Source organism: Erpetoichthys calabaricus, chromosome 11 (assembly GCF_900747795.2).
Source record: "Erpetoichthys calabaricus chromosome 11, fErpCal1.3, whole genome shotgun sequence".
Classification (NCBI taxonomy): domain Eukaryota; kingdom Metazoa; phylum Chordata; class Cladistia; order Polypteriformes; family Polypteridae; genus Erpetoichthys; species Erpetoichthys calabaricus.
Window position 1 is genome coordinate 28,453,741 of NC_041404.2, and position 20,379 is coordinate 28,474,119.

Here is a 20,379-nt window from a genome sequence, read left to right on the forward strand (position 1 = left end):
CTACAAAACATACATTTCCATAACAGAGAAATGCAAAAAATATAACCTACACAGCAATTAAATGAAAATACAATGTACATGAGCATGGACTATATATATAAAACTTATTTATCCCTTAAAACAAATAAGGGTCAAATGTTAAAAGTAATAATTTGTAAATGACAGACTTTATCCCAAACATAAATTCTTTCTAGAACTTGCATGTGAGTATTTTAAATAGACCCCAGCTACACCACAAAAACAGCATTCTACTTTGAGGGGCTTGTGCTACTGCACACACTATTGCATGAAACAACCCTAAACTCCATGAATAAAAGCACCAGCAGTTTAGCATTTGCGTGTTTCCAGTTAAGAAATTGGTGTACCAGGATCTCACTACTGAAAAAGGTCCTTTTTAGTGACAGATTTCGGAAAAGAGATGATCAGACAAAATAAGATAAGGATGCATGCCAAAATCTACCACAGAGATATTTACATGGTAGTCAACTTTGGCTCTTCATGCATTGTGAAAGTGACCATTTTGGTCAGGCTATTACAGTATCTTCCTAATGACACTTTTGTTATCTTACTTTTATTTCTCAATGGCAAGAAAAGTTTACTATGCACTAACTTAACAACTAACTTGTGCATATATTTCAACTAGTACACCACTTTCCCTTTTTACTGATGAGCACTTTGCAGATATTGGTTAAACAGACACTAGGTCATATGATATTTAAAATGTTGCTGCAAAGCTAAATATTGTTTTCATTATTAACATAACTGCATTAAGTAGACAGCCACTCTTGAACCAGAGTGAACAAAACCTTTCAGTTTTAGTGTAGTCTTACTTATTGTTAGTTCATAAGCAATTGATATGTTACAAAGAAACACAAAGTAACACTGTTTACCTGAACTTCCTTGTTTGCGATTTCACCAGGAGTTGGCCAATTCATTGCATCTCCAAAATCACCAACCTAAAAAAGGGTTAAAATTAAACAAATATTTGTTATCTTTAAGTACAGAAATAAACTTGACTTCATATAATGTCTTTCAAATATAACATGTTCAGTGACATACAATGTGTTTAATGGATATTAAAGCCGGAACCTAATGTAACAGTCATTACACTTGTAAATTACAAGTTTGGTACTTTTCAAATGAAACTTATCTGTTCACACTCATGACACACATTAATGTTCCACAGTGAATTGTGTTCTTAATTGCAGAACTATGCATAAAATTAAAAAAATACCATGCCTGTTCTTAAGGTTTAAAATGGGGCTTCCAATATGACAACAAAAACCTTAAAACGTACCAAACACATTCAGTGTTAAAAGGAAAAAAAATCCAACACATGGATAAATTCCTTTCCATGCCACATACCTACATATGGAGTGGAAAATGAACTAATGCAAAATGGTGATGCCCAATCACAAGAATAGTGACAGAAATCATCAGCAAGAAGATCAAGACAGCTACAACACAAAGTCAAAGAAAATAGCATTGTCCACAAAGAAAACAGAGATAGTGCCATTATGACCTTCACTATCTTATATATAAACGTCTACGGGTGGAAGTAAGTCTGTCTGGCCCGGAAGGGAGAGGTGGAGTTGGGGTAAGGGCTCCACCTCCAAGGAAACAGAAAACTTGCTTAGCCGCTAATAACACAAGCAGGGCCAGCATGTCAGCAAAAAGAAACCTCAGAAGAAAGACAAAGTCACTTAACCGCTAACAATAGCAAAACGGTACCCTTTTTACGTTTCTACACGCCACTAATACACAAGCAAGGTGAGTACGTCTGCAAAACAAAAACTCTGAAGAAAGATGAAGTTGCTTAGCTGCTAACATTGGTAAAACAGTATCCCTTTGACTTTTCCTCCTGCCGCTAATGTGAGCATGTCAGCAAAACGAATCCTCCTAGGAGAGAGATGACCAGAGTAGTTCCTTTCAATTACCTGATATCTCTACATTTCAATTTTTTTCTGATGATTTCAATAGTTTCTAGGACCCCCAGCTTTTTACAGCATGGGCTTATACAGCTAGTTATAAATATATAACTTGGAGTGCAAAAATCATTCTACCTTGTACAAATCCACTGAAAGTGCAAAAATGGGAAACAACGACTCAGTAACTGAAATTACAATAGCAAGAAACATATCACTGGTATAAAACTATAGCTTATGTCAACTTATAGAAATAAGTTGAAGAATGGCTGAAGATGATCATCAACAAGTCTGGCCTGCCTAGAAATTTCAAGTGTTGGATCTACCAACATGGCCAGTTTCCAAGACTCATGTTTCCCTTTACTGTGTACAAAGTACCTATAACATCTGCGGAAGAGTGGAGAGAAAGATTATTAAGCACTTTCATGGAAGGCTGGTAATACCCCAGAGTTTTACATCCATCAGGCTCTACATTTACAGTCAGGACAGCCCCAGCTTCCATTATCTTCAGTTATAGAGGAGTTCAAATTTGCCAAGTGCAGACAATGTTTGTCATATAGAGACTACCAACACCATTTTGTCAGAGAAGCTGGTATAAGAACAAGATCAGGGAGTGAGCTGACCACCAGTACGGCCTTGTATCAGCACTGATGTCCCGATTTGATTTGATCCTGATTCCGATTCACAATGCCCCAATTCGATATAAATTTTATCTCGACTGAATTAGGGTGCACTGATATATTTGAAATGGTGGCTTTTTTTTAGAAATTACTTAAATCATGCATAGACAACAATAATAACATTAATACAACGTGACAAATTCCAGTAATACTTTATTTGAAGGGTGTTTATGTAATACCTTCATAACATATGCATAAGCATGGAATGATATTTAAGAAGAAATACTTTATCAGTAATGAACATTTCAAATCACAAACCTTTCTCACAGCATTGCACTCATTCAAAATTAATGTATCAGTACATCAGAGTCATATGGGGGGAGGGGGTTCCTTGTTTTAATACAATGGCATCTAATTTATAAAATATTTTCATAATCTTGTGATTATTATAAAATAAAATATTGCTTCTTACATAATAAATGTTATTCAATAACCTATTCATGTGTTATGAATCTCCATGTAGACGCCCTTCAACTTAACTGTTAGTCAAATTTATTCCCCTATTGGACATTTAAAATAATCTTGAATTAGTCAAAATTAAAGATACAGGGGGAAGACTCACATCTTTCTATAATTCTACAAGTTACACATATCTTCAGTTACTCACTTGTAGCAGTCACTTTAATTAGTCTCAAAAATGTGTCCTGACAGTCCTCAAACAAAAAGGAAGCATTTTAAAATGAGGACCTAGAGCTAATGCTTTTTGACAGCAGCACTGAATGAATGGGTCATAAAAGAAAAAGAACCAGTCATTATGACTGATAACGCCGCTATTATGGTGCTACTTCAAGTTGGCTGCCTTAGTGCACATGCTCACTTTTGTATTGCAGGCTGTTCTGAAAATTCAAGCAATTGCCCGATTGCTTTGCCAGCTCAGGTGCATTACAAACTTTTTCCACCATTGCAATGCAGCTTCCCATGTGCTTAAAGAGAAGCAACACTTATTGGACTTGGCAATAACACAAACTTCTGATTGATGTGGTCATGCAATGAACAGTGCATTGAAAATGAAAGGTTTTTGGAACAACGAGTCATCTCAATAGCTCCGTATATAGGCAGCAAGTTTGCTCCCTGTGTTACCGGCATGCAGCTCACTTGTCTGTAATACATCCACCACAGGTGCCCAGTTGTTTATAATGTAGTCACGTGATTGCTACACAAGAATCTGCTGTCCTGGATGTTCAGCTGTCGCAAGGTAGGGCTATTCTTTCCACTGGTCCGAGAGACATAGCGATTCTTTGCTTAAGACATTCCTAAAGCCTCGGTACAATAACTTCACTCAATTGCTTTTTCTGTAGAAACCCTTAACAGTCGCATTAGCAGCATCTACTGGTTCGGACACCAAAAACAAGGTAATTGAGCAGGACAGAGATTCAGAGGATCGATCTCAACACTATAAGAACCAATACCAAATCATTTAAATGTAAAATAACAATTAATCAGAAAACCTATATTTATACCCAGGCCTAGACACCAGCATGGCAATACATTCTCTCAAGACCAGAGACATTATTGGGAACTCCTGTGTTGGAAGACAAGATCTAGGAACATTACATCTTGAACAGTGGTCAACATCCACTGGGAGGGGAAAGAAAAACTCTAAAGCCTTGAGAAGGAAGGAAGAAGAGCTAAATCCATCTAGTTTAGAAGGAATGAATGAAGGAAGGCCCTCTCTGCAAGCTTTGTAGGAGTAGAGAAACCATGGCACACATCCTGCCAGGGTGCAAAACAGCGTTGACCCTAGGGAGTGTAACGATGAGGTGTTAAGAACACTCATGGACATCTTTGAGTGATGTACTACATCTGATGTAGTCAACCCAAGGGTGGGAAATGAAGGTTGAACTGGGGAGAAAACTCCAGTTGCCAGAGGCAGTACTGTCCACATCTCTACCAAATGTCAGCATGTGCGCTTCAGAGGGAAAGAAAATTATCTTGGTCAATTTAACAGTCTTGTGGGAGGAGGCCTGTGAGGAAGTGGCAGAGAGGGGAGGGAAAAAAAAAAAAAAAAAGCATGAACACTTTGTCCAGCACTAATGGGACAAAGGTTAAACATGGCTGTCTACAGTTAAAGTATGATGTCAGGGATTCCCAGCCCAATCTGTATGGAATCTGCTGATGAAAGTTGGAGTGAGAAGCTATGAGAGGAGAACAGCTGAGAGAAGTAGCAGATAGGGCCTGGAGGAAAGGGGTAGTGATTAGGCCATCACTGCTGACCCAGTAAGAGTGGAGTGTGTTGTGGTGAAGGGTCGAAACACTCAAGAGAAGGTGGAGCACCTGTCATTCCAGCCACAGCTACATCCATATAAAATGGTGTAATAATTGTACCCTTTATGCTCAAATTCCTGTAATATAAAGGATGCTGAGCAATACTCTAAGAACATTCATGTCTTAAAAATATACACTTTATGTCTTTTGATTCCACTGAATTGAGTAATTTTTTGGACTGGTGTTTCATAGACCCCATAAACAAAGTATCTATCTATCTAACTAACTGTATAAGAAATTGATTTGAAATATACATTGTCCTTTAACTGGGTCATACAGGGGCTAATAATTAACTAGCTTCTCAGATTCATGGATTTCAAAGCCTACCAGATTTATTACAGTTTAAATAGTTCCAACAATTAAAAACAAAGTAAAAAAAGGATATACTGGAAAAAGAATAGTTTACCTTGCTTCCTTTTCTGGGTTTTGGGTTTCCCGCTTTCACTACCTTGGTGGGAATTGGTTGATCTAAAACAAAAACAAAAAAAAAAAAAAAAAAAAAAAAACCAAACATGAAAATCCAAAAAAATAATGCTATAATGGTTGTATCACTTGTTATTCAGTACACTGCCATACCAGTGCAATAGGATTTAAAGAGAAGGTAAAATCTACTGCCACGGAAGTAAGAAACACTTGAGTACCATCATTCAGCCAAATGCAGCTTGTCAACTCCATTTCACCTAAGATGCTTTATCACACTTACATGGAAGTGCACATTTTTACTCCTAAATCTTTAAAAAGAGCTCACATCACATTCACTTAAGTTGCACCAATGAAATTTCAGCATACCCACAAACACTGATAAATACGAAATTGTAGTAAAACTGCTGTATACAGAGGTCTTGCAGTCAGTCTAAAGCAAACTATGAATGGCATACAAGAAAAGGACTTCAGCTCCATGTTCAGCTGGAACGGCGGTCTCCATTTTCTAACTAAAAAATACAAGACTACGGGAACGAAAAAAGAAAGACCTAAGTATTTATACAGTTAAAAAATAATTTGATCACAACTCATTAAACGCTTCTCCCTTTGTTGAAGATGTTGTGAAACATCTGAAACATATGTTATGCTATCTCAACCACACTTTTGAAAAAGCATTTAATAAAATCTATTGAACATTAACTTGCAAGTTTTTGTTTTTTCCTACTCCGCTTTTGGTATATATTTTTAGTAAAGCTTCACAGATTACTGCTGTGTAAGGAACAAGGTTAAATTAAATAACACTACAAAGAAATATATTCTACTGCATGTGTGCACTATTTTGCAACAGGCAAATTAAATGTTGACAATTGCCCAAATTACATTTTTCAGAAAGTTAGGAAACTTGAGTACCCAGAGGAAAAAAAAAAACAAAAAACACTATTATGGGAATTAAACTGCAGGGCACCAGAATAACATCCTGAAGATGAAGCTGCATTATTTATAATAATGAAAATAACAGAACTGCACAAGATGCAATGTTCTCTTCTATAATAATTAAATAATCTTAAGTGTTTTAACATGGTTTCTGACATTTGTAGCCAGAGAGAGAAAAATTATATAATAAATGGTCTTGGGTTGGGGATAGCCATACTCTTTTTACAAATATTGTTTCATTTCACGTATTTTAGAAGGTAAGGCAAAAAACACTACTTGAAAAAGTGGCAGAGAAATGTGCCTGCTTCACTTACACCAGAGCTGCTTGGATGGTGAGCAATATTACAGCTGTACAGGTATAAAATCATAGTCTTCAGATGGTAGTTAACATTAGAATTACCGAAGCCTATGAAAAAACTCGTAATCCCAGCCCACCTTAAACCTCTTCGCACCTCTCCGTCAGTGTCTTTTGTGTTGTAAACGTGTCTATCATCACAAGCAGCCTGCTATCCTATCCTCCCAGCTCAATTCGCAAAGAAGGTTCTCAGTGCTCAGTGTTTATCTTGGAGTGAAGTGCCTGGAGCTGTACAAGGTAAATAATATATCATCATTTGGAATATATTTGATTTTGTACTTTATAAATGGAGGTGAATTGTACCAGAGTCCCATTATAAAAACAAGCCTTCTGCAGGTGCAGTTAACAAAAGATTTTATAATAGGGTTTAATTAATTACTTCATCAAAAATGTTCAAGTAAGGAGGCATAAAATTACAGAACACAAAGTAATCAAATTAGTTAAATCTCTCCCATACACAAACTTGTCCTGCTGCACTGGAATGCCTATTAGACTACTCAAGAGATATTTTGTTCATTTAAATATACACAATATTTAAGCTATAAAGCAGATTGTACATTTGTACATATAATGGACACTTTGAGCAAAAATAATGAACTAACCATAGATCAGTTTGAGAGCATTTCACACAAATGTGGGACAAAGTTATCTGCAAAGTATGTAATTCTATGATGAAATAAAGCGGTACATCTATAATTCATTACCACAGATGAAATAAGCTTGCCTCTTAAAAGGTTGAACATTACTAAGGAAAAATTGTAATGATAGGTGATCACAGGAAATCATACAGTATGTCTATAATGATACAATGTTACCAATAAACATGATAACGTCTTATAGCAGCTAATCAGTTGAACGTTATCATGAGATGTACAGAAATACAATTTAGGAGACAATAAAATATGATGCAGTAAAGCTGCACTTACAACTGACATGTTGGACTGTGCCAAGAATTAACAGAGATACATCACAATAATATGACACTACAAAGATGAAGCATAACAGTATGACAAGCATTAATAGTAGATGAACAACAGAGTAGATCCACCATGGTAATACAGAAGAAGTACCCTTTTGAACAACCTAATTATACTATGTCACACACATGAAAAACACTAACCAAAGATCAAATTAAAAAATAATGCACCAAGATGATGTCAGACTTGTTCTCCTGTTATACTGCAAATCTTATAGGGAAACTTCTCATTATGTAAAATCACTGGGGATGAATCAACAATACATCTCTTTGAACCCAGAAGGCAAGACAGTCAATAAGCCAAAAATGTAGTAAATGCATTTAGTTATTCATGAGTATTTTAAAACAATTCTGTAATAAATTACTAGCTATAAAAAAGTGCTGAAAACTTTACGTATTCCTCTTAATCCTGAGAAAGTTAAGAGCCTTTAATATGAATAAATGTGATTCAAGATTAATCATTAGCGCTTGTTAATCTTTTTTAAGCAATACTAGTGAAACAAAATTGATTTTTTTTTTTTTAAATGAGTTACCAAAGACCTTGCAAAACATTGTGAACAAAGTGTAGATCTTAAAATTCTCATTTATAAGTACAACACAGACACATTTTCTAAACTAATAAAATATAATATACATTATAATTAGCATACCTCCTGCAATTCGAAAACAGCTGACTGTTAACTGTAGCATGTTTTGGATGAACTCCAGACTACGTTGTAACAAATTCAGCAGCTCCTAAGCTGGACAATCTTATCTCACGGGTAAGGGTTTGGGGGTGGCTCGCATGCTAGAAGAAACTTTAGCCGAATCAGCTTTACTCCCACACTCAAGACAATGACGATGAACAGAATTTGAGAGTATCGGCAATACAAGTAGGGGCTCAACATCACCACTCATTATCGGAGATTCAATTGTGCACAACCTAACCGCAAAATTTGTGCACAGGGGAAAAACAAGACACAAGTTCATGAAATTAAAAGAAGAGCTCCAACAGTCATCAGGAATAGAATTAACAGGACTATTGGGATGACAGAGTTTCATTGGCACCAGCATTTAGTGCTATTTCAACAGTAAAAGTTCTGAAGACGGACTTTGCATCCCTTGCTCAAGCCACAAAGGAGACAATCCCAAATGTGAGAATCATTTCCGGACCACTATTCATGTTAAGCCTATAGCCAATTTCTGGCCTTGAACATCTGAATGAGAGCCTCCTGCAAGCATCCACTTGGCTTCATGTACAACTGAAATCTTTTTAGGGAAAGGTATGATGGTTTGTACCCGAACAGATCTGGCCCCAGTGTCCTCCCTGAATATGTCTCTAAGGTACTGCATCATTCATGACTACCTAATGTTGGCAATAAACCCATGTTAGGATATGATCATTTTGCAGTGGGTTTAATATAGACATGCGATATATTAGCACTACAACAACGGATCATAGTTTAGCTAAAAAAAAAAATTTAAAAAAAATGAACAGACTGGTTTGTGAATAACTTTATTGCCATCTCCAACTGCCCTAAAACTTAAATGCAGCTGTATTCTTCAAAGACCCTTTATATGGCCTTACATAATATCAGAGTTAACCAGCAAGATATCACTAAGTAAATTAAACTTATCACTGACAGGAAAATAGACTAACATTGAGTGAAATGTGACTTAGCAGTGATGGTGGCACAGTATTAATTGAATAACCACAAAAGTTCAGGTAGTCGTTGACTTGCAACCGTGTTCAGTTCCGACTGACCAGGCCTAAGTAGATCTGGTTGTAAGATGGACCGGTACATGTATTCAAACCTGACCACATGTATATTAAGTCCCTTAAGTTATATCAACTGTTTTATAATCTTTTTATCATCCTTCTTGGCACACTGTGTAGATTTTCTCTCTTTTTATATGCAAATTATTTTTATTATTTTGTTTCAATACTGTTGCTCACATGGGTTCTGAACCTTTAACAGCTTCACAAATCCTTTCTGTCTGTGGTATATTAACATTATTAACAAGAGCCTCTCAGTGTTCATTCTGTTAACTGTGAGGAGGATTTGAACCAGGAGAATGTGAGCACTTATATTTTTTCCGTTTTAACATTTCAGACTATTAATAATAAACATTAATAGATAAAGGAGTTCAGTGTGGTTTCATTATACCTTTGTGGCGGTTCGCACGAAGAACAGCATTGTGAGTCACAACACAGAAGCTTCAGAGGTTAACCAGATTCAAAACCAGAGCACAGCAGTACAATGCTGCAATGAACACCAGATACAATATCTTAAAATCACATGCAATCTCATTCACCTTTTTCCGCCCTCATACTGCTTGATTACCTTCATTTGTGTCAAGATCAATTGCCTTTTTTCCTGTAATCGTAACACAATTGTAACTGAATGTAGCCGAACCTGCAGCAGGTAATAAACTGAAATCAAGATGATTGAATCATTGGTATACGGAGCTAATGTGGCCAAAACTGTCATTTGCCCATGAGACAGTCGTAAGTCGAATGGTCTTAAAATGGACAGGTTGCAAGTCGACAACTACATGGTATAGCAGGTCCGCAGTTTCTTGCCAGATGGTTTTTAACCTCATTTTTTAATGGATTTATTTGAATTTGAACTTCTACAGCTCACTTTTTAAAATCTGATTAATTACTGAACTTTGCACTGCACTTATTGAGCACTTTGTTTTTGATGGACTATTTCAATAAAAGCACTGAGCATTGTTTCACCTTCCACTTGCTTTGTGTTGTGTCCCCTCGTTTGCTTGGCTCATCCCTAAGAAACATAACTGGCGGTGGCGGGTTCAGCACACTCTGTAGAGTGGGGCTGACCTACACCATCACAAACTACATGTATGATTTTGTTCATTCTGTTCTCCAAGGTTAAGAGAGGCAGTGACTGCAAGTATGTGCCATTTAAACTACAAAGACTCCAGTTTTGATACTTTCCCATCCTTCAAGTATATTTGTTGTAGTTATTCAAGGAGTATTGTAGTCTTTCATATTGTCCTTTAACCCTTTAACCGCCAACTCCCTAAATATTCCCCACGCCAGGCGAAATCTGAACAATTTTCGTTTTTTTACTTTTTTACATTTTTTTTACATTTTTTACATTTATTCAAGCAGTATTGACCACTAAATGTTGTGCAAGTTGCCAGTGTATACACGAAATCTATAAATGTAACCTGAATTCTCAGCTAAGCAAAACATCTTGATACCAAACCGTGCCCTTTTCAATGGTAGATACTGTCGAAACTGTAAGCGGCCCTTCCACGACAATAAACTTTCATCAACTGCAACTGACGGTCCTGGCATGTAGGGCAACTGAAATGCTTCAAATAAATGATCAATCAAAGGACGTAGCTTGAACAAGTGGTCGCGGTTTGGATCTTTCTTATCTGGCTCGTTTCTGTTGTCATTCAAATGAAAGAATTTCAGCAGCAAAGAGAATCGGTTATGTGTCATGACAGCTGCAAAAATAGGTGTTGCATACATAGGATCTGTAGACCAGTACATCTCAATATCTGGTTTTCTGATTATTCCCATCAACATCAAAATCCCAATGAATTTTTTCATTTCGTTTTCATCAGTGTCAAACCAAGCACGAACACGGGAATGTGGAGGTAAATTGGGATTTTTCTCAATAAACTGTGCTGCATACAGATTTGTCTGATGAACAAAATGTCTGATCAAATCAGGTGACACAAACAGCTCATAAAACTGCTCAGCAGTGTAATTGTTTACATCAACAATAAAGCCACACGTTCCCTCAAATGAATGCAGAAAAGGTAGTTCACCACGGGCAGCAGCCCAGCTGAGATGCTGGGGATACACCCACTCAGCGCCGTCATCCGATGCGTCTTCATTCACAGTATCATGCAGCGCACGTTGCTGCTCATCACTGTCGCTAAAATCTTCTTCAGAACTGCTACAATCATGATCAGAACTGTCCAAAATCGCCTGCAAAGCCTCACTTGAAGTCAGTTTACGTTTCGCCATATTCACAGCTGTTACATGCGAATCACGTCACATGACCGGCCAAAACAACCACAGACTTGTCGAAATACAACGTAGTAATAATACCCACGCCAAACCGTCAGTTATACTACTTGCCAGGCATTAATATAACCACAGGCAAATGTGCCGGATAATTCCGGCAGTATGGCATTAGCAATAAAACAACGGTGCCGGATATATCCGGCAGAGGGCGGTTAAGGGGTTAATCAACCTTCAAAATGCATCTTTTCCAAAATAGTTCTCAGTCTTATTATCTACAACAACTAATTATGATAGGTGCTAATAGAAGGCAATTTAAATTTTCATGTAGATATCCAGTGAGATCCTAAAGCAAAAGAATTTATCAACTTGCTGCATTATTTTGTCTTAGCAGATCAGACACACTACACACAAGGGAAGACACAAGATGGATTTAGTAATTTCAAAAGGATTAAAAATGACCATTTCTGCATTTTATATGATATAAAAACAGTGGTGACTAGAAGATCAGTATATTTTAATAAAACTTTAACACCATAGCAGCTTCCAGGTTTGCTAATATCCTGAATAATTGGTCTGAATTAGCTGCTTGTCCTAACACAGCCAGCAATTTAACCAATAAGGTGATAGCTACAGCTGCCATAGTAGCTGATAAAAAATTAAATCATCTACTAGTAAAATACTGTGGAAGACTCAGTGTCTAAACATAACAGACACATCAGAAGGTTGAGCATAAAGGTAGGAAACCTAAATTAAAAGTCCATTGTGAAATACTGAAAGCTAATACAGTTCAATGCAACACAGCACTCTGTTTTAGAGGCAGTCCTATTTTTGTAAAATTATGAGGTGGTAAAGTCCAAGTATTGCTTGCAACCACTGATCGACTTCTAAACCCAGCTGAATCAATGCAATTCCTACTGAAAAGTTCAAGTTCAACATTTGCAGCATTTTTTTTTTTTATATATATACAGTGGAACCTCATTTTGCGAGCCTAATTCGTTCCGGAAACGTGCTCGTAGTCCAAAGCACTCGTATATCAAAGTGAATTTCCCCATAAGAAATAATGGAAACTCAGATGATTTGTTCCACAACCCAAAACTATTCAAATAAAAATGATTAATACAAAATATAAAGTAAAAATACATAAAACAAATTAACTTGCACTTTACCTTTGAAAAGAATCATGGCTGGTGTGAGTGAGTTTCTAAACTCTAGTGGGATTGCACCCAACGGGATGACACGCTGAAGAGCATCCCAAAGCAATCGCAGTCTCCCAGTGCTGTAGCAGTTCTCCATAAAAGCGAATTCGAAAAGATCGCGGACATGCTATAAGCGCCTGCCATCAATGGGTGATACAAGAAACAAGGAACATTATAAATGTGCAGGGCCCTGCCTGACTGCTGTGTCTGTGTATGAATAACCGCGCTGTTGCTGTTTCAAGCTGAATAAAGCTTGTGATGCTAAAGTACTGCGACTCAGCTTCGTGTTTTAGGGTGCAAAACGGGGACGTGCGCGCGCGCGCACACACACACACACACACACGAGTGCGCGCACACACACAGTCACAATGCTAATGCTGTAGTAAACACTATACGCTCGTACGGATGTTGACTATATAAGTGAGGCACGCCGACTCAGAAGGAGAATAGGAGACGATTGCCCACAATCCCGCACTGAGAGAGAGAGAGAGAGAGAGAACCATCAGCTCAGTTGTGATCACATGACGCTCAGCAGACAAACTACTCGTACTGCAAGACCTCGCTCGTTTATCAAGTGAAAATTTATTTAAAATTTTTGCTCGTCTTGCAAAACACTCGTAAACCAAGTTACTCGCAAACCGAGGTTCCACTGTATACATAAACAATATTAGATGTAATATAATATACCAGTAAGCACACGATTCTCGAAAGAATAGCAAATCCAAGAATGGCAATCAGTTTCTGTTCCCTCCGATATTTGGATGGATGATATATCATGGAGGGTGGGTGCGTTCGGGGAAATGTCATTTAATTAAATAAGCATATCTGTACTAAAGCGGTTTCGTTTTGTGGAGCCGTGATTTGTTTGCCTCTGCTGACACCGACTGCTGGCACAGTGGATTACAGCAAGTTTAGTTTACAGGTTGTGTTGTTCGGGTGCTACCCACTGACTCTGGGAAGCCGCTGGGTTTGACTCTGGGGTGCTGAGGGGCTGGGCGCATGCGCCTCGGTGCTTCCTGCGTCCGGAATGAAAAGTGATGGGAGGGTGGGAGCGTCCTGGTAAAGTTTTTATTGAATTAAATATAGATATTTGTACCAACATAAACCAATTTATTAAAACAAAAATGGAATTGTAATTGTCACATCATGTAAGTCCAAAATGTCTTTGAGTTGATGCACTTATAAGTAAAACCAATGTCCACGCGTTGGAATTTAGGTTGGTTGGTTCCATCAGGACGTAAATGCATGACAATATCGCGGTGAAACGGAGGCTCACCGTCTTTACTTTGAAACACAATTGCCACTTCATTAACGATGGGAACATTGTATCATCTCGGATCGTGTTCTTTGTTCTTTATTAGCACTAAGGCAATTTTAGTTGGTGCCACACCGTCCACCTGTGCTTTTGAATTGGCTTCTTTTTCAACCTCATGTAGCATCTTTATAGAGTTTGCTAATGGGTGATTGTTTAAGACTTCAGCTACGTTTCTCATTATGAGCTCTGTGCATTGCTTGTTTTCAGGAAGGTTCATTCGTTGATAAACTGCATCATCTAGATCTAACACGTACATTTGGGCAAATTTGCGTTGGTGATTTGGCTCAGGGTGCACTGTTCCAATCCGATGCAATATTTGTCCACACACGCAAAAGCAGTATGGGCCATTCCCAGGTGGTGGCTTGATATTTACCCCGGTAGATGCAAAAGCAGATGAACTATTGTAGGATCTAATGCATTCCATAAAGCTTTTACTTTCAGGTACATTGTTTGTCAAAAGCATATGTAAATATTCAGGATATTCATCCAAAGCAGGCAGCTTAACTTGACCTTTTTGACAACAACGTGTAAAATCATTAGTTGTACTGCCAGTTTTTTCTTCAAGGAAATTAAGTGAATGACAATGACTGCAAATGACAGTCATTAATCCCAATGAATTTTCATGAACAGTGGACTCATTATAGAATGCGTTCTCAGCTAACTGGTGGAATTGTTCAGCGTCTGTTCGTCGTTCCTGTCTTTGTCTTTTTCTTTGTTGGAATACTGAACGACTTTGTAGCCCTTGTGCAGTTTCTTTTTGGATCCGTGCCTCTCTCGCATGTAGTGTTTCAGAAATGCGTTGTAGGTGCCTTCGTTCATTGTTTTCTTCCGTACGGGCTCGGTTTTGTATTTGTAACCGTTGAGCTCTTTGTTTTTGTAGCCGTGACTCCTTTGCATGTGTTGTTTTAGAGGTGCGTTGTAGGCGCCTTCGTTCATTGTTTTTATCCATACGGGCTCGTTTTTGTATTTCCGTTAGTTGAGGTGTTTCGTTTTGGAGCCGTAAATTCTTTGCTTCTGGTGTTTGTGAAGCGCGTTGTAGGAGCCTCCGTTTATTGTTTTTATCAATGCGGTCTCGTTTTTGTTTCTCTGTTACTGAATGACCGTTAAGTAATTCAAACATGCCACACAGACTGCTGGCACAGTGGATTAGAGCAAGTTTAGTTTACAGGTTGTGTTGTTTGGGCGCCACCTACTGACTCTGGGAAGCCGCTGCGTTTGACTCTGGGGCGCCACGGCGCAGTGCGCATGCGCTTCAGTGCGTCCGCCGTGCATAAATTAAACTGTGGTTTAGTAATATAGATTCTACAAAAGCAAACCTTGTTGATCCCAAGCTTGATCATTACACTGCATTCATTTTGTGCACTAAAATATGTTTACCTGAACTTTGTAGAATGATTACTCAACTGAAGCCTTCCACCAGTGTTTTTGACCCAGTGCCAATGATGTTTCTGGTGTGATGAGAGCGTACTTGACATAATTAATTCTTCAAAATACTGGGATCTTCCCAGATTCTTTGTAGACTGTAGTAGTTAAACACCTGATCAAGAAAAGTAATCTTGACTCCTCTGTCTTTAAGTAAAATTCTAGGAAAGGCACCTTCACATTAGTTAAATGATTACTTGAATAAACATTCAATTTTAATAGGTTTTAGAACAAATTATACAACAGAAACTGCACTGGTAATAAATGACTTGCAGGTTAATGCTGACACCAAACAACCTATCTGTTCTACTCTTAGGCCTGAGCACAGCATTTGATAGCACAGACCACAGAGTTCTCATTAATCTCCTTGGCCAATGGGTGATTTCCAGTGGTGGTGTTTTAAATTGGTTTCACTGTTGTGGCAAATGTAGTTTGGGGATACATGGTCTGTTACATGGGGTACCACAAGTTTTATTCTAAGCCCACTCTTTTTTTCTATCTATACGCTCCTGTCTTTCTTGCATTTCAGAATGGATGAGTCGTAGATCTTATATCTTAGAAAAAAAACAGAAAAAAAATCTTAACGTAATCACTTGGCATTAAAGCTCAAGGCGAAAGTAAACAAGTTTATGGACTCTGACCCATACTTCAGATAGCGCATTAACCATACTACTAGAACTGCATTTTTTCATTAAAACCGTAAGGGGTTTATTACTGTACCTAAATTACATACCCAAAAATAAACGGCTTCTATTATGGTTATGTAATAAAGAAGGTGCAAATGCCTGAAGAATAGTGACTAAAACACTCCAAATTAAAAAAAAAAAAAGTATTGGCATGAATAAAAACATGTTTCACACTGATTAACTAAACACATAAATTAGCCATTTTAGGACTTTACCCAAAAAACTATATTTTACAGTACATACGCTAAACTCTCACATAATCAATTTATAAAATGTGTTTTACAAACAGCTGAGATATGTAATATGAATGATCATAGACAACACATAGATGGGATTTAAATAAAATCAGGTTCACTCAGCTGCGACACACTGCTTGCCTTAGCAAATAAATGTGCAAATTGCATATTTCAGTAATTAAAAAGCAGAAAACATGGAAACATTTGAAAGACACCCATTGAAATGTAAAAATATAGCCATGCATTAAGTAGCTAAAGCGAAAAGAAATAAAGAGTGGCATCAATATAGGGTGAACATTTCAGTATCAGTATTAGAAAGGAAAAAGTGATTGTCTAATCTCTACCTAAAACTACATTCATAATATGACATGCCATAATCCAATGTGAGGCACACATCAATTATTCACTTTAAACTTTAAGTGGTAATGAAAGGTGTTAAACTTAAATGCAAGAACAACAAAGCTTAAAAAAAAAAAAAAAAAAAAAAAGTACATAAACAAAGAGGTAGCTTTTGTTGCTCTAGATTTTTTGAGAGAAAACCCGACATTTACTTCTGGTATGGAAAATCCTAAAACCGCTTTAAAATTTTATACTATGCAGTATCAGTATACTGAACAACCCTAGTACAAGCACTACATCTATACACACACACACACACACACACACACACACACACACACACACACACACACAGTTAGGTCCATAAATATTTGGACAGAGACAACTATTTTCTAATTTTGGTCCTGTACATTACCACAATGAATTTTAAATGAAACAACTCAGATGCAGTTGAAGTGCAGACTTTCAGCTTTAATTCAGTGGGGTGAACAAAACGATTGCATAAAAATGTGAGGCAACTAAAGCATTTTTTTAACACAATCCCTTCATTTCAGGGGCTCAAAAGTAATTGGACAAATTAAATAACTAGAAATAAAATGTTCATTTCTAATACTTGGTTGAAAACCCTTTGCTGGCAATGACAGCCTGAAGTCTTGAACTCATGGAAATCACCAGATGCTGGGTTTCCTCCTTTTTAATGCTCTGCCAGGCCTTTACTGCAGCGGCTTTCAGTTGCTGTTTGTATGTGGGCCTCTCTGTCCAAGTTTAGTCTGCAACAAGTGAAATGCATGCTCAATTGGGTTAAGATCAGGCCATTCAAGAATTTTCCACTTCTTTGTTTTAATAAACTCCTGGGTTGCATTGGCTGTATGTTTTGGGTCATTGTCCATCTGTATCATGAAACGCCACCCAATCAATTTGACTGCATTTAGCTTGATTTGAGCAGACAGTATGTCTCTGAACACCTCAGAATTCATTTGGCTGCTTCTGTCCTGTATCACATCATCAACACACACTAGTGTCCGAGTGCCACTGGCAGCCATGCACGCCCAAGCCATTACACTGCCTCCATCGTGTTTTACAGATGATGTGGTATGCTTTGGATAATGAGTTGTTCCACGCCTTCTCCATACTATTTTCTTGCCATCATTCTGGTAGAGGTTGATCTTGGTTTCATCTGTCCAAAGAATGTTTTTCCAGTACTGTGCTGGCTTTTTTATATGTTCTTTAACAAAGTCCAATCTAGCCTTTCTATTCTTGAGGCTTGTGAGTGGCTTGCACCTTGCAACGCACCCTCTGTATTTACTTTCATGCAGTCTTCTCTTTATGGTAGACTTGAATATCGATACGCCGACCCTCTGGAGAGTGTTTTTCACTTGGTTGGCTGTTGTGAAGGGGTTTCTCTTCACCATGGAAATGATTCTGCGATCTTCCACCACTGTTATCTTCTGTGGATGTCCAGGTCTTTTTGCGTTGCAGAGTTCACCAGTGCTTGCTTTCTTTCTCAGGATGTACCAAACTGTAGATTTTGCCACTTGTAATATTGTAGCAATTTCTCGGATGGGTTTTTTCTGTTTTCGCAGCTTAAGGATGGCTTCTTTCAACTGCATGGAGAGCTCCTTTGACCGCATGTTGTCTGTTCACAGCAAAATCTTCCACATGCAAGCACCACACCTCAAATCAACTCCAGGCCTTTTATCTGCTTAATTGATAATGACACAACGACGGACTTGCCCACACCTGCCCATGAAATAGCCTTTGAGTCAATTGTCCAATTACTTTTGAGCCCCTGAAATGAAAGGATTGTGTTAAAAAATGCTTTAGTTGCCTCACATGTTTATGCAATTGTTTTGTTCACCCCACTCAATTAAAGCTGAGAGTCTGCACTTCAACTGCATCTGAGTTGTTTCATTTAAAATTCATTGTGGTAATGTACAGAACCAAAATTAGAAAAAAGTTGTCTGTCCAAATATTTATGGACCCAACTGTGTATCTCAATAATATTATATATATATATATATATATATATATATATATATATATATATATCAATATCCATATTACTAAACGAGAATGGTAAACCGGATATGGACCTGCCCGTGGACGCAGGTGACATAGTGCGCAGGCGCCACACAAAGCCCCCCTCCCCAGAGTGAAACGGGAGAGACTACGAACGTGTGCAGGCACCACACAAAGCCGCCCAGCCCCAGAGCAAAACGGGAGAGACTACGAACCGTCTGACATGCCGCAAGCAGGATAAAGCGAGGTCAGAAATAAAAAACAGAGTAGGAAACAAAGTAAAACGTCATAAAGAGGTTAAAGAACAGGGCCAAACACATGGAGAGCAGGTTACAGATGATGAAAACTGGAATGCAACAGCTTCAAAAAAACCTAGGCACGAAACACATGCACAGCGAGGGACAGAATATAAAGGTGGAAACAACGACAGTTAAATGTCCACACCACACAGCGGAGGCAGACCCAGAAGGTGCAGGCGCCTACATCGCGCGTCGGAAGGCGCAGGAAAGTATGAAAGGCAAAGGCGCCTACACAGCATGGTGAAACCCGACATAATACGGAAGGCGCAGGCGTTGCCGCCATATTGTGAGTGGCACTAATGCGTAGTGAGGGCGCAGGCGTAACCGCCATATTGTGCTTGCCACTACTGCTGAGTAAAGTTAGGAATAATGTGCTGCTTGGCGTGCCACACAAACCCCCCCACAGACTACGGAGTCCATGGAGACTACAAACGGCATAACCACACAAACAACAGGAGTCAGCGCCCAACCCCACTGTAAAACGGGACAGAATACGGAGTCGAGAAAGGTTCACAAATCAAACCCGACATGATACGCCACCCCAAAGTAAAACGGGACAGACTATGGAGTCCAGAAAGGGTCACAAATCAATTGGAGTACGGAAAGCACCAGACAGTACGCAAACACACTACACATGCATGATCCACGCACCTCTAATAACCCGCATACTACAGAAACCCCACAAATACGGACTCCACAACATATTTGAATCACATTACAGTGATACAATATTAACAGTGCAACCACACAAGACACAGGCACAACACCTGATGGTTAATAAGAATAAACGAACACTCCATATTAAAGGTTCGTCATCCTCACACGTGAAGACTATACAGCATAACTTAATCATCACATTACCGTCATACATTTTTAACAATTCAACCACAGAAAACGCTACGTATTAACAGTAAGTGCAATCCATTATCCATATTACTAACGCTAAACAAGGAAGAACTAATGGAGTTGCGCTCACGCCTCCAAAACAATAGACCAGATACCACTGTTAACGCGACGGGCTATATTATGTCCAAAGAATATTGATGTTTATCACATAAATAACCAAGTCATTGCATTACTTCCTGGAGAAAGCCGCCTCTTTCTAAGTACTGACAAAATTGATTCTGAAGATGACATTGAACATCTTAATTTCCGTTTACAATATCTGAACACTATTAACCCAGCCAGATTGCCACAACACAATCTTAACCTTAAAATCGGACCAATTGTCATGCTATTAAGAAAACTTAATACTAAACGGGGTTTATGCAACGGTACACGTTTAGTCATCAACACTATGACAAACAATGTTATTGAAG

The 20,379-nt window shown here is 38.1% G+C and overlaps 1 protein-coding gene across 2 annotated transcripts in view; it reads right to left on the reverse strand.

Moving 5' to 3' along the window:
* larp1 (La ribonucleoprotein 1, translational regulator) overlaps positions 1-20,379 on the reverse strand; it is a 129,102-nt gene that overhangs the window by 47,779 nt on the left and 60,944 nt on the right. For both annotated transcript variants that reach the window (XM_028812868.2, XM_028812869.2), the window contains exons 2-3: positions 5,277-5,338; positions 891-956 (exon numbers count right to left, since the gene is read on the reverse strand). In XM_028812868.2, the coding sequence (XP_028668701.1) occupies positions 891-956; positions 5,277-5,338 (128 nt within the window). The remainder of the gene's footprint in view (positions 1-890; positions 957-5,276; positions 5,339-20,379) is intronic.